The sequence below is a fragment of the Ranitomeya imitator genome, chromosome 7 (assembly GCF_032444005.1).
Source record: "Ranitomeya imitator isolate aRanImi1 chromosome 7, aRanImi1.pri, whole genome shotgun sequence".
Lineage (NCBI taxonomy): Eukaryota > Metazoa > Chordata > Amphibia > Anura > Dendrobatidae > Ranitomeya > Ranitomeya imitator.
The window spans coordinates 222,830,545-222,856,571 of NC_091288.1; the positions used below are offsets into that span (position 1 = coordinate 222,830,545).

General features: G+C 44.6%; 1 protein-coding gene across 1 annotated transcript in view; it reads left to right on the plus strand.

Annotated features, from left to right (window-relative positions):
• Positions 1-9,423: 9,423 nt before the first annotated feature.
• The window catches only part of LOC138645681 (uncharacterized), a 36,830-nt gene continuing 20,226 nt past the window's right edge, over positions 9,424-26,027 (plus strand). The window contains exon 1 of the mRNA XM_069735144.1: positions 9,424-9,887. Within this exon, the coding sequence (XP_069591245.1) occupies positions 9,530-9,887 (358 nt within the window). The 5' untranslated portion in view covers positions 9,424-9,529. The remainder of the gene's footprint in view (positions 9,888-26,027) is intronic.

Here is a 26,027-nt window from a genome sequence, read left to right on the forward strand (position 1 = left end):
AGTACCATGGTCATAGTCATTTTATTGCTAGTTGATTAGACCTTTTGTGAGACAACACCCATCATATATAGGAATAAAGGACTGACCAGGAAACGTCTCTCCTTCTTCTTCCGTCTAATGGGGCAGTTCTTCTTATAGCACATGTGGAATGGAATTTTTGGAATTTTCACCATCTTCTGCTCCCTATTGTACCTGTGTCACCCAAAATGCCAAAGAAGATACTGTGGTAAGAAGGAAGAGCAGCCGCAAACACCTCCAAGGTTCCAGGATGGCCGCTGTACACTGCACGATTGTATGGAAAGTAGATGCAAGACTATTGATCACAGCTCAGTGTGGATACATAACAATATGTTGTATTCTCCATGGCTTTAGATGCTTTCAGGGCAGGAACAAGGTATTTTGGTTCCCTGGGCAGATAAAGCCGATGGAGACCACCCCACCCTTCTGCGCCCAAGAAAAGGAATGGGTCAGAGACTAAAGTAACAGGACCCCTAATGCTCCCCACCCACCTCCAATGTTAGTTAGGTAATGAGCACTGACAACCAATTCCACTAGAATTGTTTTTTTCAACAAAAGTAACAAAATTGTGTACTTTCGGGACGAGGATTAATATGGAATATAATTTCAAAGTAAGATACATAATCATTGTTTGGTAACCATTTACACAATAAAAGGGACAAATGACAATATTTTTCCCTGACATCCTATATTTTAAATGTCAGACCCAAAGACAGTCATGGAAACTAATATATCTTAACTATAATGGGGGCCGTTTGGATTCATTTAAGGTGTCCAACATTTGATGGATACCATGATGGAAACTAAACAGACTACATTATTGATATAAACAAATAAGTCTGATAACCCCTTAACGACTGCCGATACGCCTTTTAATGGCAGCAGTTAAGGGTACTTAAACCACAGCGCCGTTAATTAAAGGCGCTGTGGAAAAAGTGAACAGCGCCCCCCAGAGTCGGATTTTCTCTGGGGTCTCGGTTATCAGGGGTAGCCGAGTGTTGTGAATTCTGTGGTCAAGCTCCCTCCTGTGGTCATGAATGGTACTTCGGCTGGTTCTGTCCATGGGCTTCCTCTGGTGGATGTGAGTGGGGCTGCGGCTTCGGAGTTTCCTTCCACAGGTGACGAGGTTAAGTCGTTAGGTGCTGCTCTGTTTAACTCCACCTAGTGCTTTGCTCCTGGCCTCCAGTCAATGTTCCAGTATTGGTCTTGCTCTCTCCTGGATCGTTATTGTGGTCTGACTTCCCTGCATAAGCTAAGTTCTGCTTGTGTTTCTTTTGTTTGCTATTTTTTCTGTCCAGCTTGCTATTTTGGTTTGTCTTGCTTGCTGGAAGCTCTGGGACGCAGAGGGAGCACCTCCGTACCGTTAGCCGGTGTGGAGGGTCTTTTTGCACCCTCTGCGTGGTCTTTTGGAGGTTTTTGTGCTGACTGCAAAGCTATCTTTCCTATCCTCAGTCTATTCAGTAAGTCGGGCCTCACTTTGCTAAATCTATTTCATCTCTGTGTTTGTATTTTCATCTTTACTCACAGTCATTATATGTGGGGGGCTGCCTTTTCCTTTGGGGAATTTTCTCTGAGGCAAGGTAGGCTTATTTTTCTATCTTCAGGGCTAGCTAGTTTCTTATGCTGTGCCGAGGCACCTAGGTCTGGTCAGGAGCGCTCCATGGCTATTTCTAGTGTGGTGTGATAGGATTAGGGATTGCGGTCAGCAGAGTTCCCACATCTCAGAGCTCGTCCTATGTTATTAGTAACTATCAGGTCATTTTGTGTGCTCTTAACCACCAGGTCCATTGTTGTCCTAACCACCAGGTCATAACAGCCGAGACCCCAGAGAACATGATTCGGGGTTTTTTTACCGATCCCCGGGTTGCGATCGCCGGTAATTAACCGTTTACCGGCGGTCGCAAAAAAAAACAAAAACGCGATTTGCCATTTAATTTCTCTGTCCTCCGATGTGATCGCACATCAGAGGACAGAGAAATGGGGTCCACGATTGCCCCCCGATACTCACCTGTCTCCCACGGTGCTCCTCGTGGCTCCCGATGGGCGCCGCCATCTTGTTCCGGCCAAAAAATGGCGGGCACATGCGCAGTGCGCCCGCCGGCCAGCACCCGGAAGATCTTTGGGGTCTTGACTGCCGGGGGTAGCCGAGACCCCAAAGAACATGATCGGGGTTAGTTTTTACTGACTCCTGTTTTGCGATCGCCGGTAATTAACTGTTTACCGGCAACCGCAAAAAAAACAAAACGGTGTGTTATTCTCTGTTCTCTGATGTGATCGCACATCAGAGGACAGAGAAATAGGGGGATTTGGGGACCCTGCTATACTTACCGGTGTCCCTGGATCCTCCTGCGTCCCCTCCTGCCCGCCGGCTTCTTCATTCGGTAAGAAAATGGCGGGTGCATGCGCAGTGCGCCCGCCATGATCTGCCGGCCAGCAGCTAGAAGAGTTGGGGCTAAAATTAGGGTTAGGGTTGGGGCTAAATTTAGGGTTAGGGTTGGGGCTAAATTTAGGGTTAGGGTTGGGGCTAAATTTAGGGTTAGGGTTGGGGCTAAATTTAGGGTTTGGGTTAGGGTTGGGACTAAATTTAGGGTTAGGGCTAGGGTTAGGCTTCTTTCACACTTGTGTCGGTACGGGGCCGTCGCAACGCATCCGCTGCCCAGTCTATGTCCTGGGGAGGAGGGGGCGGAGAGGGAAATGGCGGACGCGACGTACAAAAAAAGTTACATTGAACTTTTTTTGTGACGACGGTCCACCAAAACACATCGGATCCAGTGCACGACGGACGGGACATGTGGCCATCCATCGCGATCCGTCGGCAATACAAGTCTATGGGCAAAAAAACGCATCCTGCGGGCACATTTGCAGGATCCGTTTTTTGTCCAAAACGACGGATTGCGATGGATGCCACACGACGCAAGTGAGAAAGTAGGGCTAGGGTTGGGGCTAAAGTTAGGGCTAGGGTTAGGGTTGGGGCTAAATTTAGGGTTAGGGTTGGGGCTAAAGTTAGGGTTAGGGCTAGGGTTAGGGTTGGGGATAAAGTTAGGGCTAGGGTTGGGGCTAAAGTTAGGGCTAGGGTTGCGGCTAAAGTTAGGGTTAAAGTTGGGATAAGGGTTAGGGTTTGGATTAGGGTTGGCATTAGGGTTATGTTTGGGATTAGGGTTAGTTTTGGGATTAGGGTTAAGGTTAGGGTTGAGATTAGGGTTAGGGGTGTATTGGAATTAGGGTTAGGTTTGAGGTTAGGGTTGAGATTAGGATTAGGGGTGTGTTGGATTTAGGGTTTTGATTAGGGTTATGGTTAGTGTTGAGATTAGGGTTGTTTTGGGGTTAGGGTTGTGATTATCGTTAGGGTTGGGATTATGATTATGGATCGGGTTGGGATTAGGGTTAGGGGTGTGTTGGGGTTAGGTTTGGAGGTAGAACTGGGGGGTTTCCACTGTTTAGGTACATCAGGAGGTCTCCAAACACGACAGCCAATTTTGCACTCAAAAAGTCAAATGGTGCTCCCTCCCTTCCGAGCTCTGCCGTGTGCTAAAACAGTGGTTTATCCACACATATGGGGCATCAGCGTACTCAGGATCAATTGGACAACAACTTTTGGGGTCCAATTTCTCCTGTTACCTTTGTGAAAATAAAGATTTGGGGGCTAAAATACCTTTTTGTGGGAAATTTTTTATTTTTTTATTTTCACGACTCTGCATTATAAACTTCTGTGAAGCACTTGGTGGCTCAAAGTTCTCACCACACATCTAAATAAGTTCCTTGGGGAGTCTAGTTTCCAAAAAGGGGTCACTTGTGGGGGATTTCTACTACTTTGTTACATCAGGGGCTCTGCAAATGCAACATAACGCCCGCAGACCATTCTATCAAAGTCTGCATTCCAAAACGGTGCTCCTTCCCTTCCGAGCTCTGCCCAAACAGTGGTCCCCCCACACATGGGGTACCAGTATACTCAGGACAAATTGGACAACAACTTTTGGGGTCCAATTTCTCTTGTTACCCTTGTGAAAATAAAAACTTGGGGGCTAAAAAATCTTTTTTGTGGATTTTTTTTTTTTTTTTTTCATGACTCTGCATCATAAACTTCTGTGAAGCACTTGGGCATTCAAAGTTTTCACCACACATCTAGATAAGTTCCTTGGGGGGTCTAGCTTCCAAAATGGGGTCACTTGTGGGGGGTTTCTACTGTTTAGGTACATCAGGGCTCTGCAAATGCAACATAACGCCCGCAGACCATTGTATCAAAAGTCTGCATTCCAAAACAGCGCTCCTTCCATTCCGAGCTCTGCCATGCGCCCAAACAGTGGTTTACCCCCACATATGGGGTATCAGCCTACTCAGGAGAAATTGGACCCCAAAATTTATTGTGCAATTTATGCTGTTATCCTTGTGAAAGTAAAAATTTGGGGGTGAAAATATCATTTTTGTGGAAAAAAATATGATTTTTTTTTATTTTCATGGCTCTACATTATAAACTTCTGTGAAGCACATGGGGGTTCAAAGTGCTCACCACACATCTAGATAAGCTCTTTGGGGGTCTAGTTTCCAAAATGGGGTCACTTGTGGGGGGTTTCTACTGTTTAGGTACATCAGGAGCTCTGCAAATGCAACATGATGCCTGCAGACCATCCCATCAAAGTCTGCATTCCAAGTGGCGCTCCTTCAACTCCGAACCCCGATGAGTGCACAAACAGTGCCCCCCCCCACATATGGGGTATCAGCGTACTCTGGACAAACTGGTCAACAGATTTTGGGGTCCAATGTCTCCTTTTACCCTTGAGAAAATAAAAAATTGCAGGCTAAAAATCATTTTTGAGGAAAAAAAAAGGATTTTTTATATTCACGGCTCTATTTTATAAATTTCTGTGAAACACTTGGGAGTTTAAAGTGCTCAACACACATCTAGATATGTTCCTTAAAGGGTTTAGTTTCCAAACTGGTGTCACTTGTGTTGGGTTTCCACTGTTTGGGCACATCAGGGGCTCTCCAAACGCGACATGGCGTCCGATGTCAATTCCAGCCAATTCTGCATTGAAAAAGTCAAACGGCGCTCCTTCTCTTCCAAGCTCTGCGGTGCGCCCAAACAGTGGTTTACCCCCACATATGGGGTATCGGCGCATTCAGAAGAAATTGCACAACAAAATTGATGGTTAAATTTCTGTTTTTACACTTGTGAAAATTTAAAAAAAAATGGTTCTGAAGTAAAATGTTTGCAAAAAAAGTTAAATGTTCATTTTTTCCTTCCACATTGTTTCAGTTCCTGTGAAGCACGTAAAGGGTTAATAAACTTCTTGAATGTGGTTTTGAGCACCTTGAGGGGTGCAGTTTTTAGAGTGGTGTCACACTTGGTTATTTTCTATCATATAGACCCCTCAAAATGACTTCAAATGTGATGTGGTCCCTAAAAAAAAATGGTGTTATAAAAATGAGAAATTGCTGATCAAATTTTAACCCTTATAACTCACTAACAAAAAAAAAATTTGTTTCCAAAATTGTGCTGATGTAAAGTAGACATGTGGGAAACAAAGTTTGAAAATTGCAAAATTTTAAAAATTTTTGACATATAAACAAGTAATATCGACTAGTAATATCGAAGAAATGTTACCACTAACATGCAGTACAATATGTCACGAAAAAATCAGAATCAGCGGGATCCGTTAAAGCGTTCCAGAGTTATAACCTCATAAAGTGACAGTGGTCAGAATTGTAAAAATTGGCTCGGTCTTTAAGTACTAAATTGACTCTGTCACTAAGGGGTTAACATCCATCATGCAACAAACACTGATTGAAACAAAACTGATGGTCGTTCTGGTGAAGTATTCATGTACTAATGGTGGGTCTTGTGCTGTGTTCATGTACTAATGGTAGGTCTTGTACTGTGTTCATGTACTGATGGCAGCTTTGACTCTGGTGATGTGTTCATGTAATGATCATGGTTCTAACAATGTATTCATCACAAGAATCATCATCAGTACATGACTACAACACCAGAATCATCATCAGTGCAAAAATAGAACACCAAAGCAATCATCAGTACATGAATGCATCACCAGAACCACTATCAGTATATGAATACATCATCAGAATCACCATCATTATGTGAATACATTACAAGAACCGCCATCAACACATGAATGCATCACCTGAACCACCATCAGTACACAAATACATCACCAGAACCACCATTAGTACAATGGTACAATGCTAGTACCATCATCAGTACATGAATATGTCATTAGAACAACCATCAGTACATGTACAGTACAGACCAAAAGTTTTGGACACACCTTCTCATTCAAAGCTTTTTCTGTATTTTCATGACTATGAAAAATGTACATTCACACTGAAGGCATCAAAACTATGAATTAACACATTTGGAATTATATTGTTATGTCTTATATTCTAGGTTCTTCAAAGTAGCCACCTTTTGCTTTGATGAAAGCTTTTGCACACTCTTGGCATTCTCTTGATAAGCTTCAAGAGGTAGTCACCGGGAATGGTTTTCACTTCACAGGTGTGCCCTGTCAGGTTCAATAAGTGGGATTTCTTGCCTTATAAATGGGGTTGGGACCATCAGCTGTGTTGCGCAAAAGTCTGGTGGATACAGAGCTGATAGTCCTACTGAGTAGACAGTTAGAATTTGTATTATGGCAAGAAAAAAGCAGCGAAGTAAAGAAAAACGAGTGGCCATCATTACTTTAAGAAATGAAGGTCAGTCTTTCTGAAAAATTGGGCAAACTTTGACAGTGTCCCCAAGTGCAGTAGCAAAAACTATCAAGCGCTACAAAGAATCTGAATCACATGAGGACCGCCCCAGGAAAGGAAGACCAAGAGTCACCTCTGCTTCTGAGGATAAGTTTATCCGAGTCACCAGCCTCAAAAATCGCAGGTTATCAGCAGCTCAGATTAGAGACCAGGTCAATGCGACACAGAGTTCTAGCAGCAGACACATCTCTACAAAAACTGTTAAGGGGAGACTTTGTGCAGCAGGCCTTCATGGTAAAATAGCTGCTAGGAAACCACTGCTAAGGACAGGCAACAAGAAGAAGAGACTTGTTTGGGCTAAAGAACACAAGGAATGGACATTAGACCAGTGGAAATCTGTGCTATGGTTTGATGAGTCCAAATTTGAGATCTTTGGTTCCATCCACCGAGTCCTTGTGCGACGCAGAAAAGGTGAACGGATGGACGCTACATGCCTGGTTCCCACCATGAAGCATGGAGGAGGAGGTGTGATGGTGTGGGGGGGCTTTGCTGGTGACACTGTTGGGGATTTATTCAAAATTGAAGGCATACTGAACCAGCATGGCACCACAGCATCTTGCAGCGGCATGCTATTCCATCCGGTTTGCGTTTAGTTGGACCATCATTTATTTTTCAACATGACAATGACCCCAAACACACCTCCAGGCTGTGTAAGGGCTATTTGACCAAGAAGGAGAGTGATGGGGTGCTACACCAGATGACCTGGCCTCCACAGTCACCAGACCTGAACCCAATCCAGATGGTTTGGGGTGAGCTGGACCGCAGAGTGAAGGCAAAAGGGCCAACAAGTGCTAAGCATCTCTGGGAACGCCTTCAAGATTGATGGAAGACCATTCCCGGTGACTACCTCTTGAAGCTCATCAAGAGAATGCCAAGAGTGTGCAAAGCAGTCATCAAAGCGAAAGGTGGCTACTGTGAAGACCCTAGAATATAAGACATAATTTCAGTTGTTTCACACTTTTTTGTTAAGTATATAATTCCACATGTGTTAATTCATAGTTTTGATGCCTTCAGTGTGAATGTACAATTTGCATAGTCATGAAAATACAGAAAAAGCTTTAAATGAGAAGGTGTGTCCAAACTTTTGGTCTGTACTGTACCATGCCGAGGACTTCACATCTGCTGTTAGGTCGTGATTGATATTTTGCCTTCATTGTTATTCTACTTTCCCAGGTTCCTTCCCTGAAGGTATATTTGAAAACCCACAAACTTCTTTTGACCTTGCGCTCTGTTTGGATACTAAAATGAACGTAAAAATTTAATTTTATACCCCGAAATGTTGATATCGCTAATTGTCCCCTTAGGGAGGCAGAAAAGTTCCCTACTGTGCCCTCTCGCCCCAGACCAAATTCATTATTGAGTCCAGAAAATATCATGATTCTGACTGAGGGTACAGATTCGACATCTGAGGTTACTGAACCGTTGGGTCCTAAGAGTCGGCACTCGGAGCTTCAGAGACGATGTTTCCGCGCTTTTGTCTTCCTAAGCTTGGATGCAGAGAAGGTGTTTGACATCTGGGCTTCCTAAAAGAGATTCCTGGTGTCACGAACAGCACTCGGCGTGCCAACGATGGTCAGGACAATCACACAATTGACTGACGATACATAGAAGAGGCAACGGCTGCTTTTGCTACTAGGCCCAATATCTGGCGCTTTCACAGCGAGCGTACGGTATATATACATCCAATTCCAACACATGGAATATATATACAGTGGGTATGGAAAGTAGTCAGACCCTTTTACATTTTTCATTCTTTGTTTCATTGCAGCCATTAGGTAAATTCACAAAACTTCATTTTTTCCTTATTAATGTTAACTCTGCACCCCATCTTGACTGAAAAAAACAGAAATGTAGAAATTTTTGAAAAATTAAGAAAGAAAAACTGAAATCTTAGCGGGTCATAAGTCCTCAGCCCCTTTGCTCAGTATTGAGTAGAAGCCCATTTCGATATACTACAGCCATGAGTCTTCTTGGGAATGATGCAATAAGTTTTCCCCCCTGGATTTGGGGATCCTCAGCCATTCTTCCTTGCAGATCCTCTCCAGATACGTCAGGTTGGATGGTGAACGTTGGTGGACGCCATTTTCAGGTCTCTCCAGTGATGCTCAGTTGGGTTTAGGTCAGGGCTCTGGCTGGGCCGGTCAGGAATGGTCACAGAGTTGTTGTGAAGCCGCTCCTTTGCTATTTTAGCTGTGTGCTTAGGATCATTGAACTGTTGGAAGGTGAACCTTTGGCTAAGTCTGAGGTCCAGAGCACTCTGGAGGAGGTTTTCATCCAGGATATCTCTGTAGTTGGCCGCAAAAATGCCAAATGGACCAAATGGCTGCAATGAAACAAAGAGTGAAACATTTCAAGAGGTCTGAATACTTTCCGTTCCCACTGTATGTTATAATTGTTGTGCCTCCTCGGATCACATTGCTAAGGACTATAAGGACTGTAACCTCTGAATGCAGTAGTGACAAACACGTTACGTCTATACATCCCACTGTCCTGAGTGTTACTGCAGGGACAGTGAGTGGCTGTTATTTGTTACCTCATTTGTCCGCCTCCATCATATTGGCCCAAGTCATGTAGAAAAAAATTAATGTTCAGAAACACCCTGTTATATAATAAACCACACCTCCGCTTCCTGTAAGCCACCGAAAATGAAAGTATTCAGAAAAATTTGAGATAACTGAAAAAAACACAAGAAAAAAAGAGCAGAGAAAATAGGAGAAGTGGTGAGAAGAGAAGGAGAAATCCATGAGAGATGAATCCAGACCAGCTAAAGAAAAGTATCCTCGACTTCAGCCTGGGCCATCAAGGCTTTCTATCGTCCCTCTGGAAGCTCTTTGGTTTCACAAGTCGTGGTGATCATGGATACTCGCGGGTTCTCCTCCAGGTATTTGGCTACATTGGTCATGGGAAATCCTCCTTCATTAACTCCTGTAAGTACGTGATGGAGGAGGGCGAGGAATTCATAGAATACGCTAAAGCTGGAAAAGATTATATGGTCATTACCATGGAAAGAAAAGCCTATGATCTCACCAAGAACATCACCATAGTGGACAACAGAGGGTGCAAAACTATGGAAAGCTTCCAGAGAGCGGAGATCTACGCCCAACTGGGTAAGAACTGCGAATACTAACCCCTTAGTGACAGACAATTTTGGCCTTCTTGACCATTTATTAATGCTACATGTCACTTTATATAATAACTTTGGAGCTTTTATATATCCCAGTGATTCTGAGATTGTTTGTCAAGACACATTAAACTTTTTGTTAGCTATAAATTTAGATTAATAAGATTTCTGTTTATTTATGAAAATATTTTAAATTTAGAAACCTGTGCAATTTTCAAACTTTTAATTTTTTTACCTTTACACGAGAAAGTCCAACAACACACAACTTTTGCCATATGTCTACTTTACAGCAACATCATTTTTTTCAAAAGTCTTTGTATTTTGTTAGAAAGGTTCAAAATTTAGCAGCAAATTTTATTTTATTTTTTAAGGGATGTCAAAGAATATCCAGCAAAATGCATGGTCTTAGGCCGGTTTCACACGTCAGTGGCTCCGGTACGTGAGGTGACAGTTCTCACATACCAGAGACACTGACTCACGTAGACACATAAAAATCAATGTGTCTCTGCACATGTCAGCGTGTTTTCACGGACCGTGTGTCCGTTTGGAAAACACGGAGACATGTCAGTGTTCGTGGGAGCGCACGTATTACACGGACCCATTAAAGTCAATGGGTCCGTGTAAAACACGTACCGCACACGGATGTTGTCCGTGTGCAGTCCGTGTGCCGTGCAGGAGACAGTGCTACAGTAAACGCTGTGCCCCCAGTGTGGTGCTGAAGCCGCCATTCATTTCTTCTCTCCATCAGTGTTCGCTGGAGAGAAAATATGAAAAATCTTTTTTTTTGTGTGTTGAAAAAAAAGATCCCTGTCCCCAACCCCCTCCCACTCCCTGTGCGCCCCAGGGTGGAGCCGTATATTCATCACTGTAATGGGTGGCACCACGTGACCGCTCATACAGGAGAAGCTGCGGCGAGGAGAAGAAGCAGCAAGGGAGCCAGGTAAGTATTTTATTAATAGCGGGGGGGCGGACAGGGGGTGGGAGGGGTTTGGGGACAGGGATCTTTTTTTTCAACACACAAAAAAAAGATTTTTCATATCTTCTCTCCAGCGAATACTGCTGGAGAGAAGAAATGAATGGCGGCTTCAGCACCAGATGCAGGGGACAGCGCTTAACTGTAGCGCTGTCTCCTGCACGGTGCGTGTGGTACCCAGTCGGCACACGGGCGGCACACGGATGCCGCACGTGTGCCACACTGATGTGCCACGTGAGCACACGGACATGGATAATTCCGGTACCGATTTTTCCGGTACCGGAATTATCTGGACGTGTGAGACTGGCCTTACAGGCACAGTCAGCGAAGCATCGTGTGAAGCAGCCGTCACACTATCAGTATTTGTATAGTTAGTAAATAACTTGGCACTCAACTTAGTGGATTGTGATAATAAAGAAAAATAATTTTATTACTTGAATAGCAGCCCAGCATAAACGTTTCGGTCAAACATTTAGACCTTCTTCAGTAAACCGACTGCTGGTATAATGGAGAGTATAGGGCACTGATATATGTAGATAGGGTCTATGGTGGAGTTTTTGCAGGACCTCTAAGATTGAAGCAATTATCCAAGTAAATAGAACGTGTGTGTATTTCCGTTCCAAATAGGCTTGAAAAATAATAAGCTAGTATAAATAACTTAAGAGGTACTGGAATACTGCCAAGAAGCACGGGATATGGAGAAATGTCCAACTGAATGGCCTGGAGTTATATAATCCTGGCCAAAAGGGTGGTGTATATAGGCACAGTGTACCGAAAATGCGGTAAAATCTAATGCACAGGGCTTTGTAAGAAGGCTTCAAAAGGCAAGTCTCATAGGGAAGGTGCGCTGAGGATCGGTATAAGGTAGGTAGGAGGTGAACATCAACACGGTGTCCGCCGCTAGTTGAATATTCAGCCCTGTGCATTAGATTTTACCGCATTTTCGGTACACTGTGCCTATATACACCACCCTTTTGGCCAGGATTATATAACTCCAGGCCATTCAGTTGGACATTTCTCCATATCCCGTGCTTCTTGGCAGTATTCCAGTACCTCTTAAGTTATTTATACTAGCTTATTATTTTTCAAGCCTATTTGGAACGGAAATACACACACGTTCTATTTACTTGGATAATTGCTTCAATCTTAGAGGTCCTGCAAAAACTCCACCATAGGACCCTATCTACATATATCAGTGCCCTATACTCTCCATTATACCAGCAGTCGGTTTACTGAAGAAGGTCTAAATGTTTGACTGAAACGTTTATGCTGGGCTGCTATTCAAGTAATAAAATTATTTTTCTTTATTATCACAATCCATTAAGTTGAGTGCCAAGTTATTTACTAACTATATGATTGCTGGTGTGGGAAACCTTTCTTGAGCACCGACACAGCTGTGCCACGATATACTTCACTACTATCAGTATTTGGTCAGTATTTTACATCAGTATTTGTAGCCAAAACCAGGAGTGGAACAATTAGAGGAAAAGTATAATAGAAACATCTGCACCACTTTTGTATTTATCACCCACTCCTGGTTTTGGCTACAAATACTGATGAGAAATACTGACCAAATACTGATAATGTGACAGCAGCCTAATACTAGTCACCACTCAGTGTGACGCTAGTCACTACTCATGGACTTACCCTGAGGCAGGATAGTCAAGAGGTCAAGGGTCAGTGCCAAGAGGGCTCATAATATAGACAAAGGGAAAAGCGCAGTCAGGTAACAGTCTGATTTCAGAGTAACAGGAAGGTAGAGACGCAAGACAAAGGGGTAAGTCAGCCAGATGCTCAGAACAGGGCTGTAACCATGAATTTCAAGGCCCTGTACTTTCAACATTTTTTAGCCCCCTTGAGATTCTGTCCAGGCTCCACCCCAGCTCCGCATCCACTCCACAATCCTTCCACAGTCCCACCGCTCACTCTTGGAAAAACTCCACTTTTGCATCATGTCCTGAGCAATCACACATTAACAGTTCACATTGAATACCGTATCACAAATACATAGCCAGCAGCTTTTCTTTTTGCCAAAATACTTTTTTATGCCGCAAAGGTAGACATACTTTATGTGTGTGTCACATACATATTTTTACAATGACCAATAATAGCACTTACAAGGGACAAATGCCATCACACCATAGTCGAACCACATATTACCACCACATATGGACTGAATAATACCACATACAGGGGATAAATACCGCCACACCAGGCATCCTACCCCCATATGTTTCCATCCTGCCCCCATATGTCTCCATCCTACCCCCATATGTCGTCCCATACTGCCCCCTTATGTCTCCATCCTACCCCCATATGTCGTCCCATACTGCCCCCTTATGTCTCCATCCTACCCCCATATGCCGTCCCATACTGCCCCCATATGTCTCCATCCTACCCCCATATGCCGTCCCATACTGCCCCCATATGTCTCCATCCTACCCCCATATGCCATCCCATACTGCCCCCTTATGTCTCCATCCTGCCCTCATATGTCCCCATCCGATCCAGGCCCCATATGCCAGTAAAGGCAGTAATACCCTGATGGCGTCCCAGGGTCAGAAGGTAAATCCAAGGTCATCAACAAAGATCAGGATACAACTGTGAGCACAGAGGAGACATACCACTTGACACACTCACAGGTCTCCGACACTGCTGTACACAAGTGCTACAGTGCATCAGACCAACGATCAAAGTAAAAAATGTACATGTCCCAGTGGGACTTAGTGAAGAAAGTTAAACAAAATTTGTTAAAAAAATTTAAAAACACAAAAAGTGCACACAAATCATAAAAAGTAGTTTCTAAAAACTCAGCCTTTGTGATAAAAAAAATAAACAAAAAAAGTACACATAATTGGTATCGCTGCGTCTGGAACAACCCACTCTATAAAACTGGCTTCTTATTTATTACGCTTGGCGAATACTGTAAAAAATAATAAAAAACACATAAAAAGTCACTTTTCATCATACGCACAAAAGAGTGAAAAAAAGCGATCAAAAAGTCATATGTAAAAAAAATGGTAGAAATGGAAACGCCAAATCGTCCCACAAAAACAAGCACTAATAACGTTAATGTTAACGTTGTTACTTAGGACTGTTGTGTTTGAAGCTGTTAAACTGTAAAGCGCTGCAGAATATGTTGGCGCTATATAAATAAAGATTATTATTATTATTATTATTAATATAGCTCATTCGGCAAAAAAATTTAAACGTTACAGCTCTCGGAATTAGTGATGAGCAAGTGTACTCGTTGCTTGGGTTTTCCCGAGCACGCTTGGGTGGTCTCCGAGTATTTGTGACTGCTTGGAGACGGCAGCTGAATGATTTACAGCTGTTAGCCAGCCTGAATACATGTGGGGGTTGCCTAGTTGCTAGGGAATCCCCACATGTGTTCAAACTGTCTACTAGCCACAAAACATGCAGCTGCATCAACAAAAACTAAATGTCCCAGCACTCACGAATACTTGGAGACCACCCGAGCGTGCTCATGAAAACGAATATACTCGCTCATCACTGTTGTGAATTCTGTGGCTGAATTCACTCCTGTGGTCACAAGTGGTACTGCAGCTTCTGAGCTTCCTCCCTCAGGTGTTCTGGTGAGCTCGTTAGCTGTTTCATTATTTAACTCCACCTGATTCTGTTTTCCTTGCTCCTTGTCAATGTTCCAGTGTTGGATCTGAGCTTCTGGATCTTTCCTGTGGCCTGCTGCTCTGCTTAGATAAGTGCATCTTTGCTTTTTGTTGCCATATTTTCTGTCCAGCTTGTCTTTTGGTTTTGCTGGAAGCTCTGAGACGCAAAGGGTGTACCGCCGTGCCGTTAGTTCGGCACGGTGGGTCTTTTTGCCCCCCTTTGCGTGGTTTTTGCTTTAGGGTTTTTTGTAGACTGCAAAGTTCTCTTTGCTATCCTCGCTCTATCTAGAATATCGGGCCTCACGTTGCTGAATCTATTTCATCCCTACGTTTTGTCTTTTCATCTTACTCACAGTCATTATATGTGGGGGGCTGCCTTTTCCTTTGGGGTATTTCTCTGAGGCAAGCCAGGCTTGTTTTTCTATCTTCAGGCTAGTCAGTTTCTTAGGCTGTGCCGAGTTGCATAGGTAGCGTCAGGCGCAATCCACAGCCATCTTTAGTTGTGTGTAGGATAGGTTCAGGTATTGCGGTCTACAGAGATTCCACGTCTCAGAGCTCGTTCTATTGTTTTTGGGTTATTGTCAGATCACTTTATGTGCTCTGATCGCTGGTACACTGTGTCACTGGATTGCATTCATAACACATCACTACTCAGAATCTTACAATGCAAATTAATTTGTGCAAAATATTCTTTTTAGTGTGTAAAAATAGCAAATCATAAAAAAATATAAATCTGGTATTGCTGTAATCGCATCGACCCATCGCGCAAATCAGTGTTATCACTTTTACCATACAGTGAATGGCGCAAAAAAAAAAGATAAAAACAATAACTGAATTGCTGTTTTTTGTTCATTCTGTGACAGAAAATGTGAATAAAAAGCAATCAAAACATATTATGTGCCCCCAAATGGTTCCACAAAAATCTGCAAATCATTCCGCAAAGAATAAGCCCTAATACAGCTCTATTCGCCAAAAAATAAAAAAGTTCCATTGTGACGGGGTGTACGGCAGAGCAAGAAGGGACAACAGGCCGAGGGATGATTCAACAGATTTATTATCAAGAACGCTGGAATAACACAGGCAGGTAGATCTACAGAGTCCACAATTAGTCCAACGGAACAGATTCTGGGGCACCTCCCGATAATCCTTGTGCCAGGTAACAAAGCAATAGTCCAGACGAGTCCAATAGATCCCAAAACAATCTCACAAACGACGAGATATGTCCTCAGCTCAAGTCTCGCCCCGTTCGCTTCCACAGTCACAGATGGACATGGGGTCTTGCCTCAGCTAAGAATCCCCACTCCTTCTCCTTCAAGGATCAACTCACATCTGATCTCAAAATAAGAATGGATTGTCTGATCTCCTGGGATCCGCCCATGAAGGGGGGTAGGGGTCACACCTTCTATTCAATGGTTGGGTCCACCAGAAGATTCTAGACTGGTGGGCTCCACTTAGGCTATCTAGTATGTACATATGACTAGCCACCTGCTGTGAGGAAGAATAACTATTCCTCCACTAGTGATGTTGACAAAGCTTAATCACATTATAGCTTAGGGCTGCAAGTATTGGGGGAAGGAGACATTGTTACAGGTGAACTCCCAGCCCAAGAAAATACATAAATTACAGCTAATAGACACCAGAGAACAGTTACATACATCAAATGGCGTATTATTCAAATACAGGACAGAGCAAAAGTACATATCATGACAATCCCTTCCCCTCCCAATTTGTGTACGTACTAGGGACCTCTACAGGTCGCTGGTTAAGTACACACAGGCAGAGCGTAACTTACATGCGGCTTCATGCAGCCACGAATTGGCATTGTAGCTCTCCCACATCATTGCCCAGGAGAACATCTGCAGGCAGACCACCCATCACCCCAACCACACATCGCCTGACCCCAAAACCAAAGTTCAGATCCACAGTGGCTGTGGGAATAGTCCTCCATTGTCCACCAGCCAGTTCAATGACAATCCCAGGTCCTCGATGGATTGCCTCAGGCTGAACCACTCGGGGATCAGCCAGTGTGAGGAAAACCCCTGAGTCACAAAATCCAATAAGTCTCTGTCCATCCAGCACAACCTCCTGCAAGTGCGTACCTCGATGAGCAGAAGTCGTCATAGCTGCAGGCCGCACACCATAAACTCCTAGTGGTGCAACATGGGTGGGTGAGGCACTAGGCCAGTCCTCACGTAGTGGTGACACGTCGTCCTCCATGGCACGTGGCTGTACATAATTAATAATACGACTGGGTACAGGATCAATCCTCATTTGAACAGCTGGGCAGGAGGCTTGCAGATGCCCCGGCTGTCCACATCGATAGCATCTGTTTTGGGTCTCACTCCATCCAAGGTGTCCTCTTGGGCGAGGGGTAAGGGAACCTGGAGGCCGGCCCCCACCTGAAGGTGCTGTAGGGTTTTGAGGACGACTCCTCCATGGGCTGGCTGGGCATGAGGCCTGCAGATGCCCCGGATGCCCACAACCATAACACCTGCGCTCTGCTACTTCCTCTCCTCGTCGTATTCCAGAAAACGCAGTAGAAGCAACTGGAGGCACATTTACACAGGTATCAGCATGAGGTGGTGGCTTAGAGGAACGGGGAACAATGGGGACAGAAAAACAGGGGGCCACCGGTGTTGTGGAGCTGGTAGGCCTCTCTCCATCCTCCAACAGAACCCTCCACTGAGGCTTGATGGTGAGAGCCTCATCAGCTAGAGCTGCAGCTTCCTCCATAGTGGCTGGTCTCCTCTCACGCACCCATTCCCGGATCTCAGCAGGGCACTTGAAGTAAAACTGCTCTTTTAGGATAACCTGGAGGAAGGTCTCCCAGGTTAAGGCCTCCTCTGCCTCCAGCCAGCGATGACATATTTGTTTGAGTCTGTGGGCATACATCTTGAAAGACACTTCCTCATTACAGGCTAAAGTACGGAACTGAGTCCTGTAAGTGTCTGGGGTAACAGCATAATGTTCTAGAATAGTCCGTTTAATCTCCGCATACTCACAGTTCCCCTGAGGGTCCATAGCTCTATAGGCTGCGGCAGCTCCACCCTCTAAGAGCCCCACCAGATGTCGGACTCGGTCCCTTTCCGGGACTTCCATTAATCGACACTGATGTTCAAAGTCCTGGAAGAAGCCCTCAATGTCGCCTGCAGCCTCATTAAAGGGCTTGAAGTCTTTGCGGGACACTCTGGGGAGTTCCCTCATGGTGGGTACTGGGGTTAGAGTCTGTCTGGAGCTTCTAGCTGCTTCCAAAGCGATCTGCCTCTCCAGCAAGGCCATCTCCTGAGCTCTGTCCTCGGCTCTGTGAATGGCCTCCCTCTCCCTCTCTATATAGGCACAGTGTACCGAAAATGCGGTAAAATCTAATGCACAGGGCTTTGTAAGAAGGCTTCAAAAGGCAAGTCTCATAGGGAAGGTGCGCTGAGGATCGGTATAAGGTAGGTAGGAGGTGAACATCAACACGGTGTCCGCCGCTAGTTGAATATTCAGCCCTGTGCATTAGATTTTACCGCATTTTCGGTACACTGTGCCTATATACACCACCCTTTTGGCCAGGATTATATAACTCCAGGCCATTCAGTTGGACATTTCTCCATATCCCGTGCTTCTTGGCAGTATTCCAGTACCTCTTAAGTTATTTATACTAGCTTATTATTTTTCAAGCCTATTTGGAACGGAAATACACACACGTTCTATTTACTTGGATAATTGCTTCAATCTTAGAGGTCCTGCAAAAACTCCACCATAGGACCCTATCTACATATATCAGTGCCCTATACTCTCCATTATACCAGCAGTCGGTTTACTGAAGAAGGTCTAAATGTTTGACTGAAACGTTTATGCTGGGCTGCTATTCAAGTAATAAAATTATTTTTCTTTATTATCACAATCCACTAAGTTGAGTGCCAAGTTATTTACTAACTATATGATTGCTGGTGTGGGAAACCTTTCTTGAGCACCGACACAGCTGTGCCACGATATACTTCACTACTATCAGTATTTGGTCAGTATTTTACATCAGTATTTGTAGCCAAAACCAGGAGTGGAACAATTAGAGGAAAAGTATAATAGAAACATCTGCACCACTTTTGTATTTATCACCCACTCCTGGTTTTGGCTACAAATACTGATGAGAAATACTGACCAAATACTGATAATGTGACAGCAGCCTAATACTAGTCACCACTCAGTGTGACGCTAGTCACTACTCATGGACTTACCCTGAGGCAGGATAGTCAAGAGGTCAAGGGTCAGTGCCAAGAGGGCTCATAATATAGACAAAGGGAAAAGCGCAGTCAGGTAACAGTCTGATTTCAGAGTAACAGGAAGGTAGAGACGCAAGACAAAGGGGTAAGTCAGCCAGATGCTCAGAACAGGGCTGTAACCATGAATTTCAAGGCCCTGTACTTTCAACATTTTTTAGCCCCCTTGAGATTCTGTCCAGGCTCCACCCCAGCTCCGCATCCACTCCACAATCCTTCCACAGTCCCACCGCTCACTCTTGGAAAAACTCCACTTTTGCATCATGTCCTGAGCAATCACACATTAACAGTTCACATTGAATACCGTATCACAAATACATAGCCAGCAGCTTTTCTTTTTGCCAAAATACTTTTTTATGCCGCAAAGGTAGACATACTTTATGTGTGTGTCACATACATATTTTTACAATGACCAATAATAGCACTTACAAGGGACAAATGCCATCACACCATAGTCGAACCACATATTACCACCACATATGGACTGAATAATACCACATACAGGGGATAAATACCGCCACACCAGGCATCCTACCCCCATATGTTTCCATCCTGCCCCCATATGTCTCCATCCTACCCCCATATGTCGTCCCATACTGCCCCCTTATGTCTCCATCCTACCCCCATATGTCGTCCCATACTGCCCCCTTATGTCTCCATCCTACCCCCATATGCCGTCCCATACTGCCCCCATATGTCTCCATCCTACCCCCATATGCCATCCCATACTGCCCCCATATGTCTCCATCCTACCCCCATATGCCATCCCATACTGCCCCCTTATGTCTCCATCCTGCCCTCATATGTCCCCATCCGATCCAGGCCCCATATGCCAGTAAAGGCAGTAATACCCTGATGGCGTCCCAGGGTCAGAAGGTAAATCCAAGGTCATCAACAAAGATCAGGATACAACTGTGAGCACAGAGGAGACATACCACTTGACACACTCACAGGTCTCCGACACTGCTGTACACAAGTGCTACAGTGCATCAGACCAACGATCAAAGTAAAAAATGTACATGTCCCAGTGGGACTTAGTGAAGAAAGTTAAACAAAATTTGTTAAAAAAATTTAAAAACACAAAAAGTGCACACAAATCATAAAAAGTAGTTTCTAAAAACTCAGCCTTTGTGATAAAAAAAATAAACAAAAAAAGTACACATAATTGGTATCGCTGCGTCTGGAACAACCCACTCTATAAAACTGGCTTCTTATTTATTACGCTTGGCGAATACTGTAAAAAATAATAAAAAACACATAAAAAGTCACTTTTCATCATACGCACAAAAGAGTGAAAAAAAGCGATCAAAAAGTCATATGTAAAAAAAATGGTAGAAATGGAAACGCCAAATCGTCCCACAAAAACAAGCACTAATAACGTTAATGTTAACGTTGTTACTTAGGACTGTTGTGTTTGAAGCTGTTAAACTGTAAAGCGCTGCAGAATATGTTGGCGCTATATAAATAAAGATTATTATTATTATTATTATTAATATAGCTCATTCGGCAAAAAAATTTAAACGTTACAGCTCTCGGAATTAGTGATGAGCAAGTGTACTCGTTGCTTGGGTTTTCCCGAGCACGCTTGGGTGGTCTCCGAGTATTTGTGACTGCTCGGAGACGGCAGCTGAATGATTTACAGCTGTTAGCCAGCCTGAATACATGTGGGGGTTGCCTAGTTGCTAGGGAATCCCCACATGTGTTCAAACTGTCTACTAGCCACAAAACATGCAGCTGCATCAACAAAAACTAAATGTCCCAGCACTCACGAATACTTGGAGACCACCCGAGCGTGCTCATGAAAACGAATATACTCGCTCATCACTGTTGTGAATTCTGTGGCTGAATTCACTCCTGTGGTCACAAGTGGTACTGCAGCTTCTGAGCTTCCTCCCTCAGGTGTTCTGGTGAGCTCGTTAGCTGTTTCATTATTTAACTCCACCTGATTCTGTTTTCCTTGCTCCTTGTCAATGTTCCAGTGTTGGATCTGAGCTTCTGGATCTTTCCTGTGGCCTGCTGCTCTGCTTAGATAAGTGCATCTTTGCTTTTTGTTGCCATATTTTCTGTCCAGCTTGTCTTTTGGTTTTGCTGGAAGCTCTGGGACGCAAAGGGTGCACCGCCGTGCCGTTAGTTCGGCACGGTGGGTCTTTTTGCCCCCTTTGCGTGGTTTTTGCTTTAGGGTTTTTTGTAGACTGCAAAGTTCTCTTTGCTATCCTCGCTCTATCTAGAATATCGGGCCTCACTTTGCTGAATCTATTTCATCCCTACGTTTTGTCTTTTCATCTTACTCACAGTCATTATATGTGGGGGGCTGCCTTTTCCTTTGGGGTATTTCTCTGAGGCAAGCCAGGCTTGTTTTTCTATCTTCAGGCTAGTCAGTTTCTTAGGCTGTGCCGAGTTGCATAGGTAGCGTCAGGCGCAATCCACAGCCATCTTTAGTTGTGTGTAGGATAGGTTCAGGTATTGCGGTCTACAGAGATTCCACGTCTCAGAGCTCGTTCTATTGTTTTTGGGTTATTGTCAGATCACTTTATGTGCTCTGATCGCTGGTACACTGTGTCACTGGATTGCATTCATAACACATCACTACTCAGAATCTTACAATGCAAATTAATTTGTGCAAAATATTCTTTTTAGTGTGTAAAAATAGCAAATCATAAAAAAATATAAATCTGGTATTGCTGTAATCGCATCGACCCATCGCGCAAATCAGTGTTATCACTTTTACCATACAGTGAATGGCGCAAAAAAAAAAGATAAAAACAATAACTGAATTGCTGTTTTTTGTTCATTCTGTGACAGAAAATGTGAATAAAAAGCAATCAAAACATATTATGTGCCCCCAAATGGTTCCACAAAAATCTGCAAATCATTCCGCAAAGAATAAGCCCTAATACAGCTCTATTCGCCAAAAAATAAAAAAGTTCCATTGTGACGGGGTGTACGGCAGAGCAAGAAGGGACAACAGGCCGAGGGATGATTCAACAGATTTATTATCAAGAACGCTGGAATAACACAGGCAGGTAGATCTACAGAGTCCACAATTAGTCCAACGGAACAGATTCTGGGGCACCTCCCGATAATCCTTGTGCCAGGTAACAAAGCAATAGTCCAGACGAGTCCAATAGATCCCAAAACAATCTCACAAACGACGAGATATGTCCTCAGCTCAAGTCTCGCCCCGTTCGCTTCCACAGTCACAGATGGACATGGGGTCTTGCCTCAGCTAAGAATCCCCACTCCTTCTCCTTCAAGGATCAACTCACATCTGATCTCAAAATAAGAATGGATTGTCTGATCTCCTGGGATCCGCCCATGAAGGGGGGTAGGGGTCACACCTTCTATTCAATGGTTGGGTCCACCAGAAGATTCTAGACTGGTGGGCTCCACTTAGGCTATCTAGTATGTACATATGACTAGCCACCTGCTGTGAGGAAGAATAACTATTCCTCCACTAGTGATGTTGACAAAGCTTAATCACATTATAGCTTAGGGCTGCAAGTATTGGGGGAAGGAGACATTGTTACAGGTGAACTCCCAGCCCAAGAAAATACATAAATTACAGCTAATAGACACCAGAGAACAGTTACATACATCAAATGGCGTATTATTCAAATACAGGACAGAGCAAAAGTACATATCATGACAATCCCTTCCCCTCCCAATTTGTGTACGTACTAGGGACCTCTACAGGTCGCTGGTTAAGTACACACAGGCAGAGCGTAACTTACATGCGGCTTCATGCAGCCACGAATTGGCATTGTAGCTCTCCCACATCATTGCCCAGGAGAACATCTGCAGGCAGACCACCCATCACCCCAACCACACATCGCCTGACCCCAAAACCAAAGTTCAGATCCACAGTGGCTGTGGGAATAGTCCTCCATTGTCCACCAGCCAGTTCAATGACAATCCCAGGTCCTCGATGGATTGCCTCAGGCTGAACCACTCGGGGATCAGCCAGTGTGAGGAAAACCCCTGAGTCACAAAATCCAATAAGTCTCTGTCCATCCAGCACAACCTCCTGCAAGTGCGTACCTCGATGAGCAGAAGTCGTCATAGCTGCAGGTCGCACACCATAAACTCCTAGTGGTGCAACATGGGTGGGTGAGGCACTAGGCCAGTCCTCACGTAGTGGTGACACGTCGTCCTCCATGGCACGTGGCTGTACATAATTAATAATACGACTGGGTACAGGATCAATCCTCATTTGAACAGCTGGGCAGGAGGCTTGCAGATGCCCCGGCTGTCCACATCGATAGCATCTGTTTTGGGTCTCACTCCATCCAAGGTGTCCTCTTGGGCGAGGGGTAAGGGAACCTGGAGGCCGGCCCCCACCTGAAGGTGCTGTAGGGTTTTGAGGACGACTCCTCCATGGGCTGGCTGGGCATGAGGCCTGCAGATGCCCCGGATGCCCACAACCATAACACCTGCGCTCTGCTACTTCCTCTCCTCGTCGTATTCCAGAAAACGCAGTAGAAGCAACTGGAGGCACATTTACACAGGTATCAGCATGAGGTGGTGGCTTAGAGGAACGGGGAACAATGGGGACAGAAAAACAGGGGGCCACCGGTGTTGTGGAGCTGGTAGGCCTCTCTCCATCCTCCAACAGAACCCTCCACTGAGGCTTGATGGTGAGAGCCTCATCAGCTAGAGCTGCAGCTTCCTCCACAGTGGCTGGTCTCCTCTCACGCACCCATTCCCGGATCTCAGCAGGGCACTTGAAGTAAAACTGCTCTTTTAGGATAACCTGGAGGAAGGTCTCCCAGGTTAAGGCCTCCTCTGCCTCCAGCCAGCGATGACATATTTGTTTGAGTCTGTGGGCATACATCTTGAAAGACACTTCCTCATTACAGGCTAAAGTACGGAACTGAGTCCTGTAAGTGTCTGGGGTAACAGCATAATGTTCTAGAATAGTCCGTTTAATCTCCGCATACTCACAGTTCCCCTGAGGGTCCATAGCTCTATAGGCTGCGGCAGCTCCACCCTCTAAGAGCCCCACCAGATGTCGGACTCGGTCCCTTTCCGGGACTTCCATTAATCGACACTGATGTTCAAAGTCCTGGAAGAAGCCCTCAATGTCGCCTGCAGCCTCATTAAAGGGCTTGAAGTCTTTGCGGGACACTCTGGGGAGTTCCCTCATGGTGGGTACTGGGGTTAGAGTCTGTCTGGAGCTTCTAGCTGCTTCCAAAGCGATCTGCCTCTCCAGCAAGGCCATCTCCTGAGCTCTGTCCTCGGCTCTGTGAATGGCCTCCCTCTCCCTCTCTATATAGGCACAGTGTACCGAAAATGCGGTAAAATCTAATGCACAGGGCTTTGTAAGAAGGCTTCAAAAGGCAAGTCTCATAGGGAAGGTGCGCTGAGGATCGGTATAAGGTAGGTAGGAGGTGAACATCAACACGGTGTCCGCCGCTAGTTGAATATTCAGCCCTGTGCATTAGATTTTACCGCATTTTCGGTACACTGTGCCTATATACACCACCCTTTTGGCCAGGATTATATAACTCCAGGCCATTCAGTTGGACATTTCTCCATATCCCGTGCTTCTTGGCAGTATTCCAGTACCTCTTAAGTTATTTATACTAGCTTATTATTTTTCAAGCCTATTTGGAACGGAAATACACACACGTTCTATTTACTTGGATAATTGCTTCAATCTTAGAGGTCCTGCAAAAACTCCACCATAGGACCCTATCTACATATATCAGTGCCCTATACTCTCCATTATACCAGCAGTCGGTTTACTGAAGAAGGTCTAAATGTTTGACTGAAACGTTTATGCTGGGCTGCTATTCAAGTAATAAAATTATTTTTCTTTATTATCACAATCCACTAAGTTGAGTGCCAAGTTATTTACTAACTATATGATTGCTGGTGTGGGAAACCTTTCTTGAGCACCGACACAGCTGTGCCACGATATACTTCACTACTATCAGTATTTGGTCAGTATTTTACATCAGTATTTGTAGCCAAAACCAGGAGTGGAACAATTAGAGGAAAAGTATAATAGAAACATCTGCACCACTTTTGTATTTATCACCCACTCCTGGTTTTGGCTACAAATACTGATGAGAAATACTGACCAAATACTGATAATGTGACAGCAGCCTAATACTAGTCACCACTCAGTGTGACGCTAGTCACTACTCATGGACTTACCCTGAGGCAGGATAGTCAAGAGGTCAAGGGTCAGTGCCAAGAGGGCTCATAATATAGACAAAGGGAAAAGCGCAGTCAGGTAACAGTCTGATTTCAGAGTAACAGGAAGGTAGAGACGCAAGACAAAGGGGTAAGTCAGCCAGATGCTCAGAACAGGGCTGTAACCATGAATTTCAAGGCCCTGTACTTTCAACATTTTTTAGCCCCCTTGAGATTCTGTCCAGGCTACACCCCAGCTCCGCATCCACTCCACAATCCTTCCACAGTCCCACCGCTCACTCTTGGAAAAACTCCACTTTTGCATCATGTCCTGAGCAATCACACATTAACAGTTCACATTGAATACCGTATCACAAATACATAGCCAGCAGCTTTTCTTTTTGCCAAAATACTTTTTTATGCCGCAAAGGTAGACATACTTTATGTGTGTGTCACATACATATTTTTACAATGACCAATAATAGCACTTACAAGGGACAAATGCCATCACACCATAGTCGAACCACATATTACCACCACATATGGACTGAATAATACCACATACAGGGGATAAATACCGCCACACCAGGCATCCTACCCCCATATGTTTCCATCCTGCCCCCATATGTCTCCATCCTACCCCCATATGTCGTCCCATACTGCCCCCTTATGTCTCCATCCTACCCCCATATGTCGTCCCATACTGCCCCCTTATGTCTCCATCCTACCCCCATATGCCGTCCCATACTGCCCCCATATGTCTCCATCCTACCCCCATATGCCATCCCATACTGCCCCCATATGTCTCCATCCTACCCCCATATGCCATCCCATACTGCCCCCTTATGTCTCCATCCTGCCCTCATATGTCCCCATCCGATCCAGGCCCCATATGCCAGTAAAGGCAGTAATACCCTGATGGCGTCCCAGGGTCAGAAGGTAAATCCAAGGTCATCAACAAAGATCAGGATACAACTGTGAGCACAGAGGAGACATACCACTTGACACACTCACAGGTCTCCGACACTGCTGTACACAAGTGCTACAGTGCATCAGACCAACGATCAAAGTAAAAAATGTACATGTCCCAGTGGGACTTAGTGAAGAAAGTTAAACAAAATTTG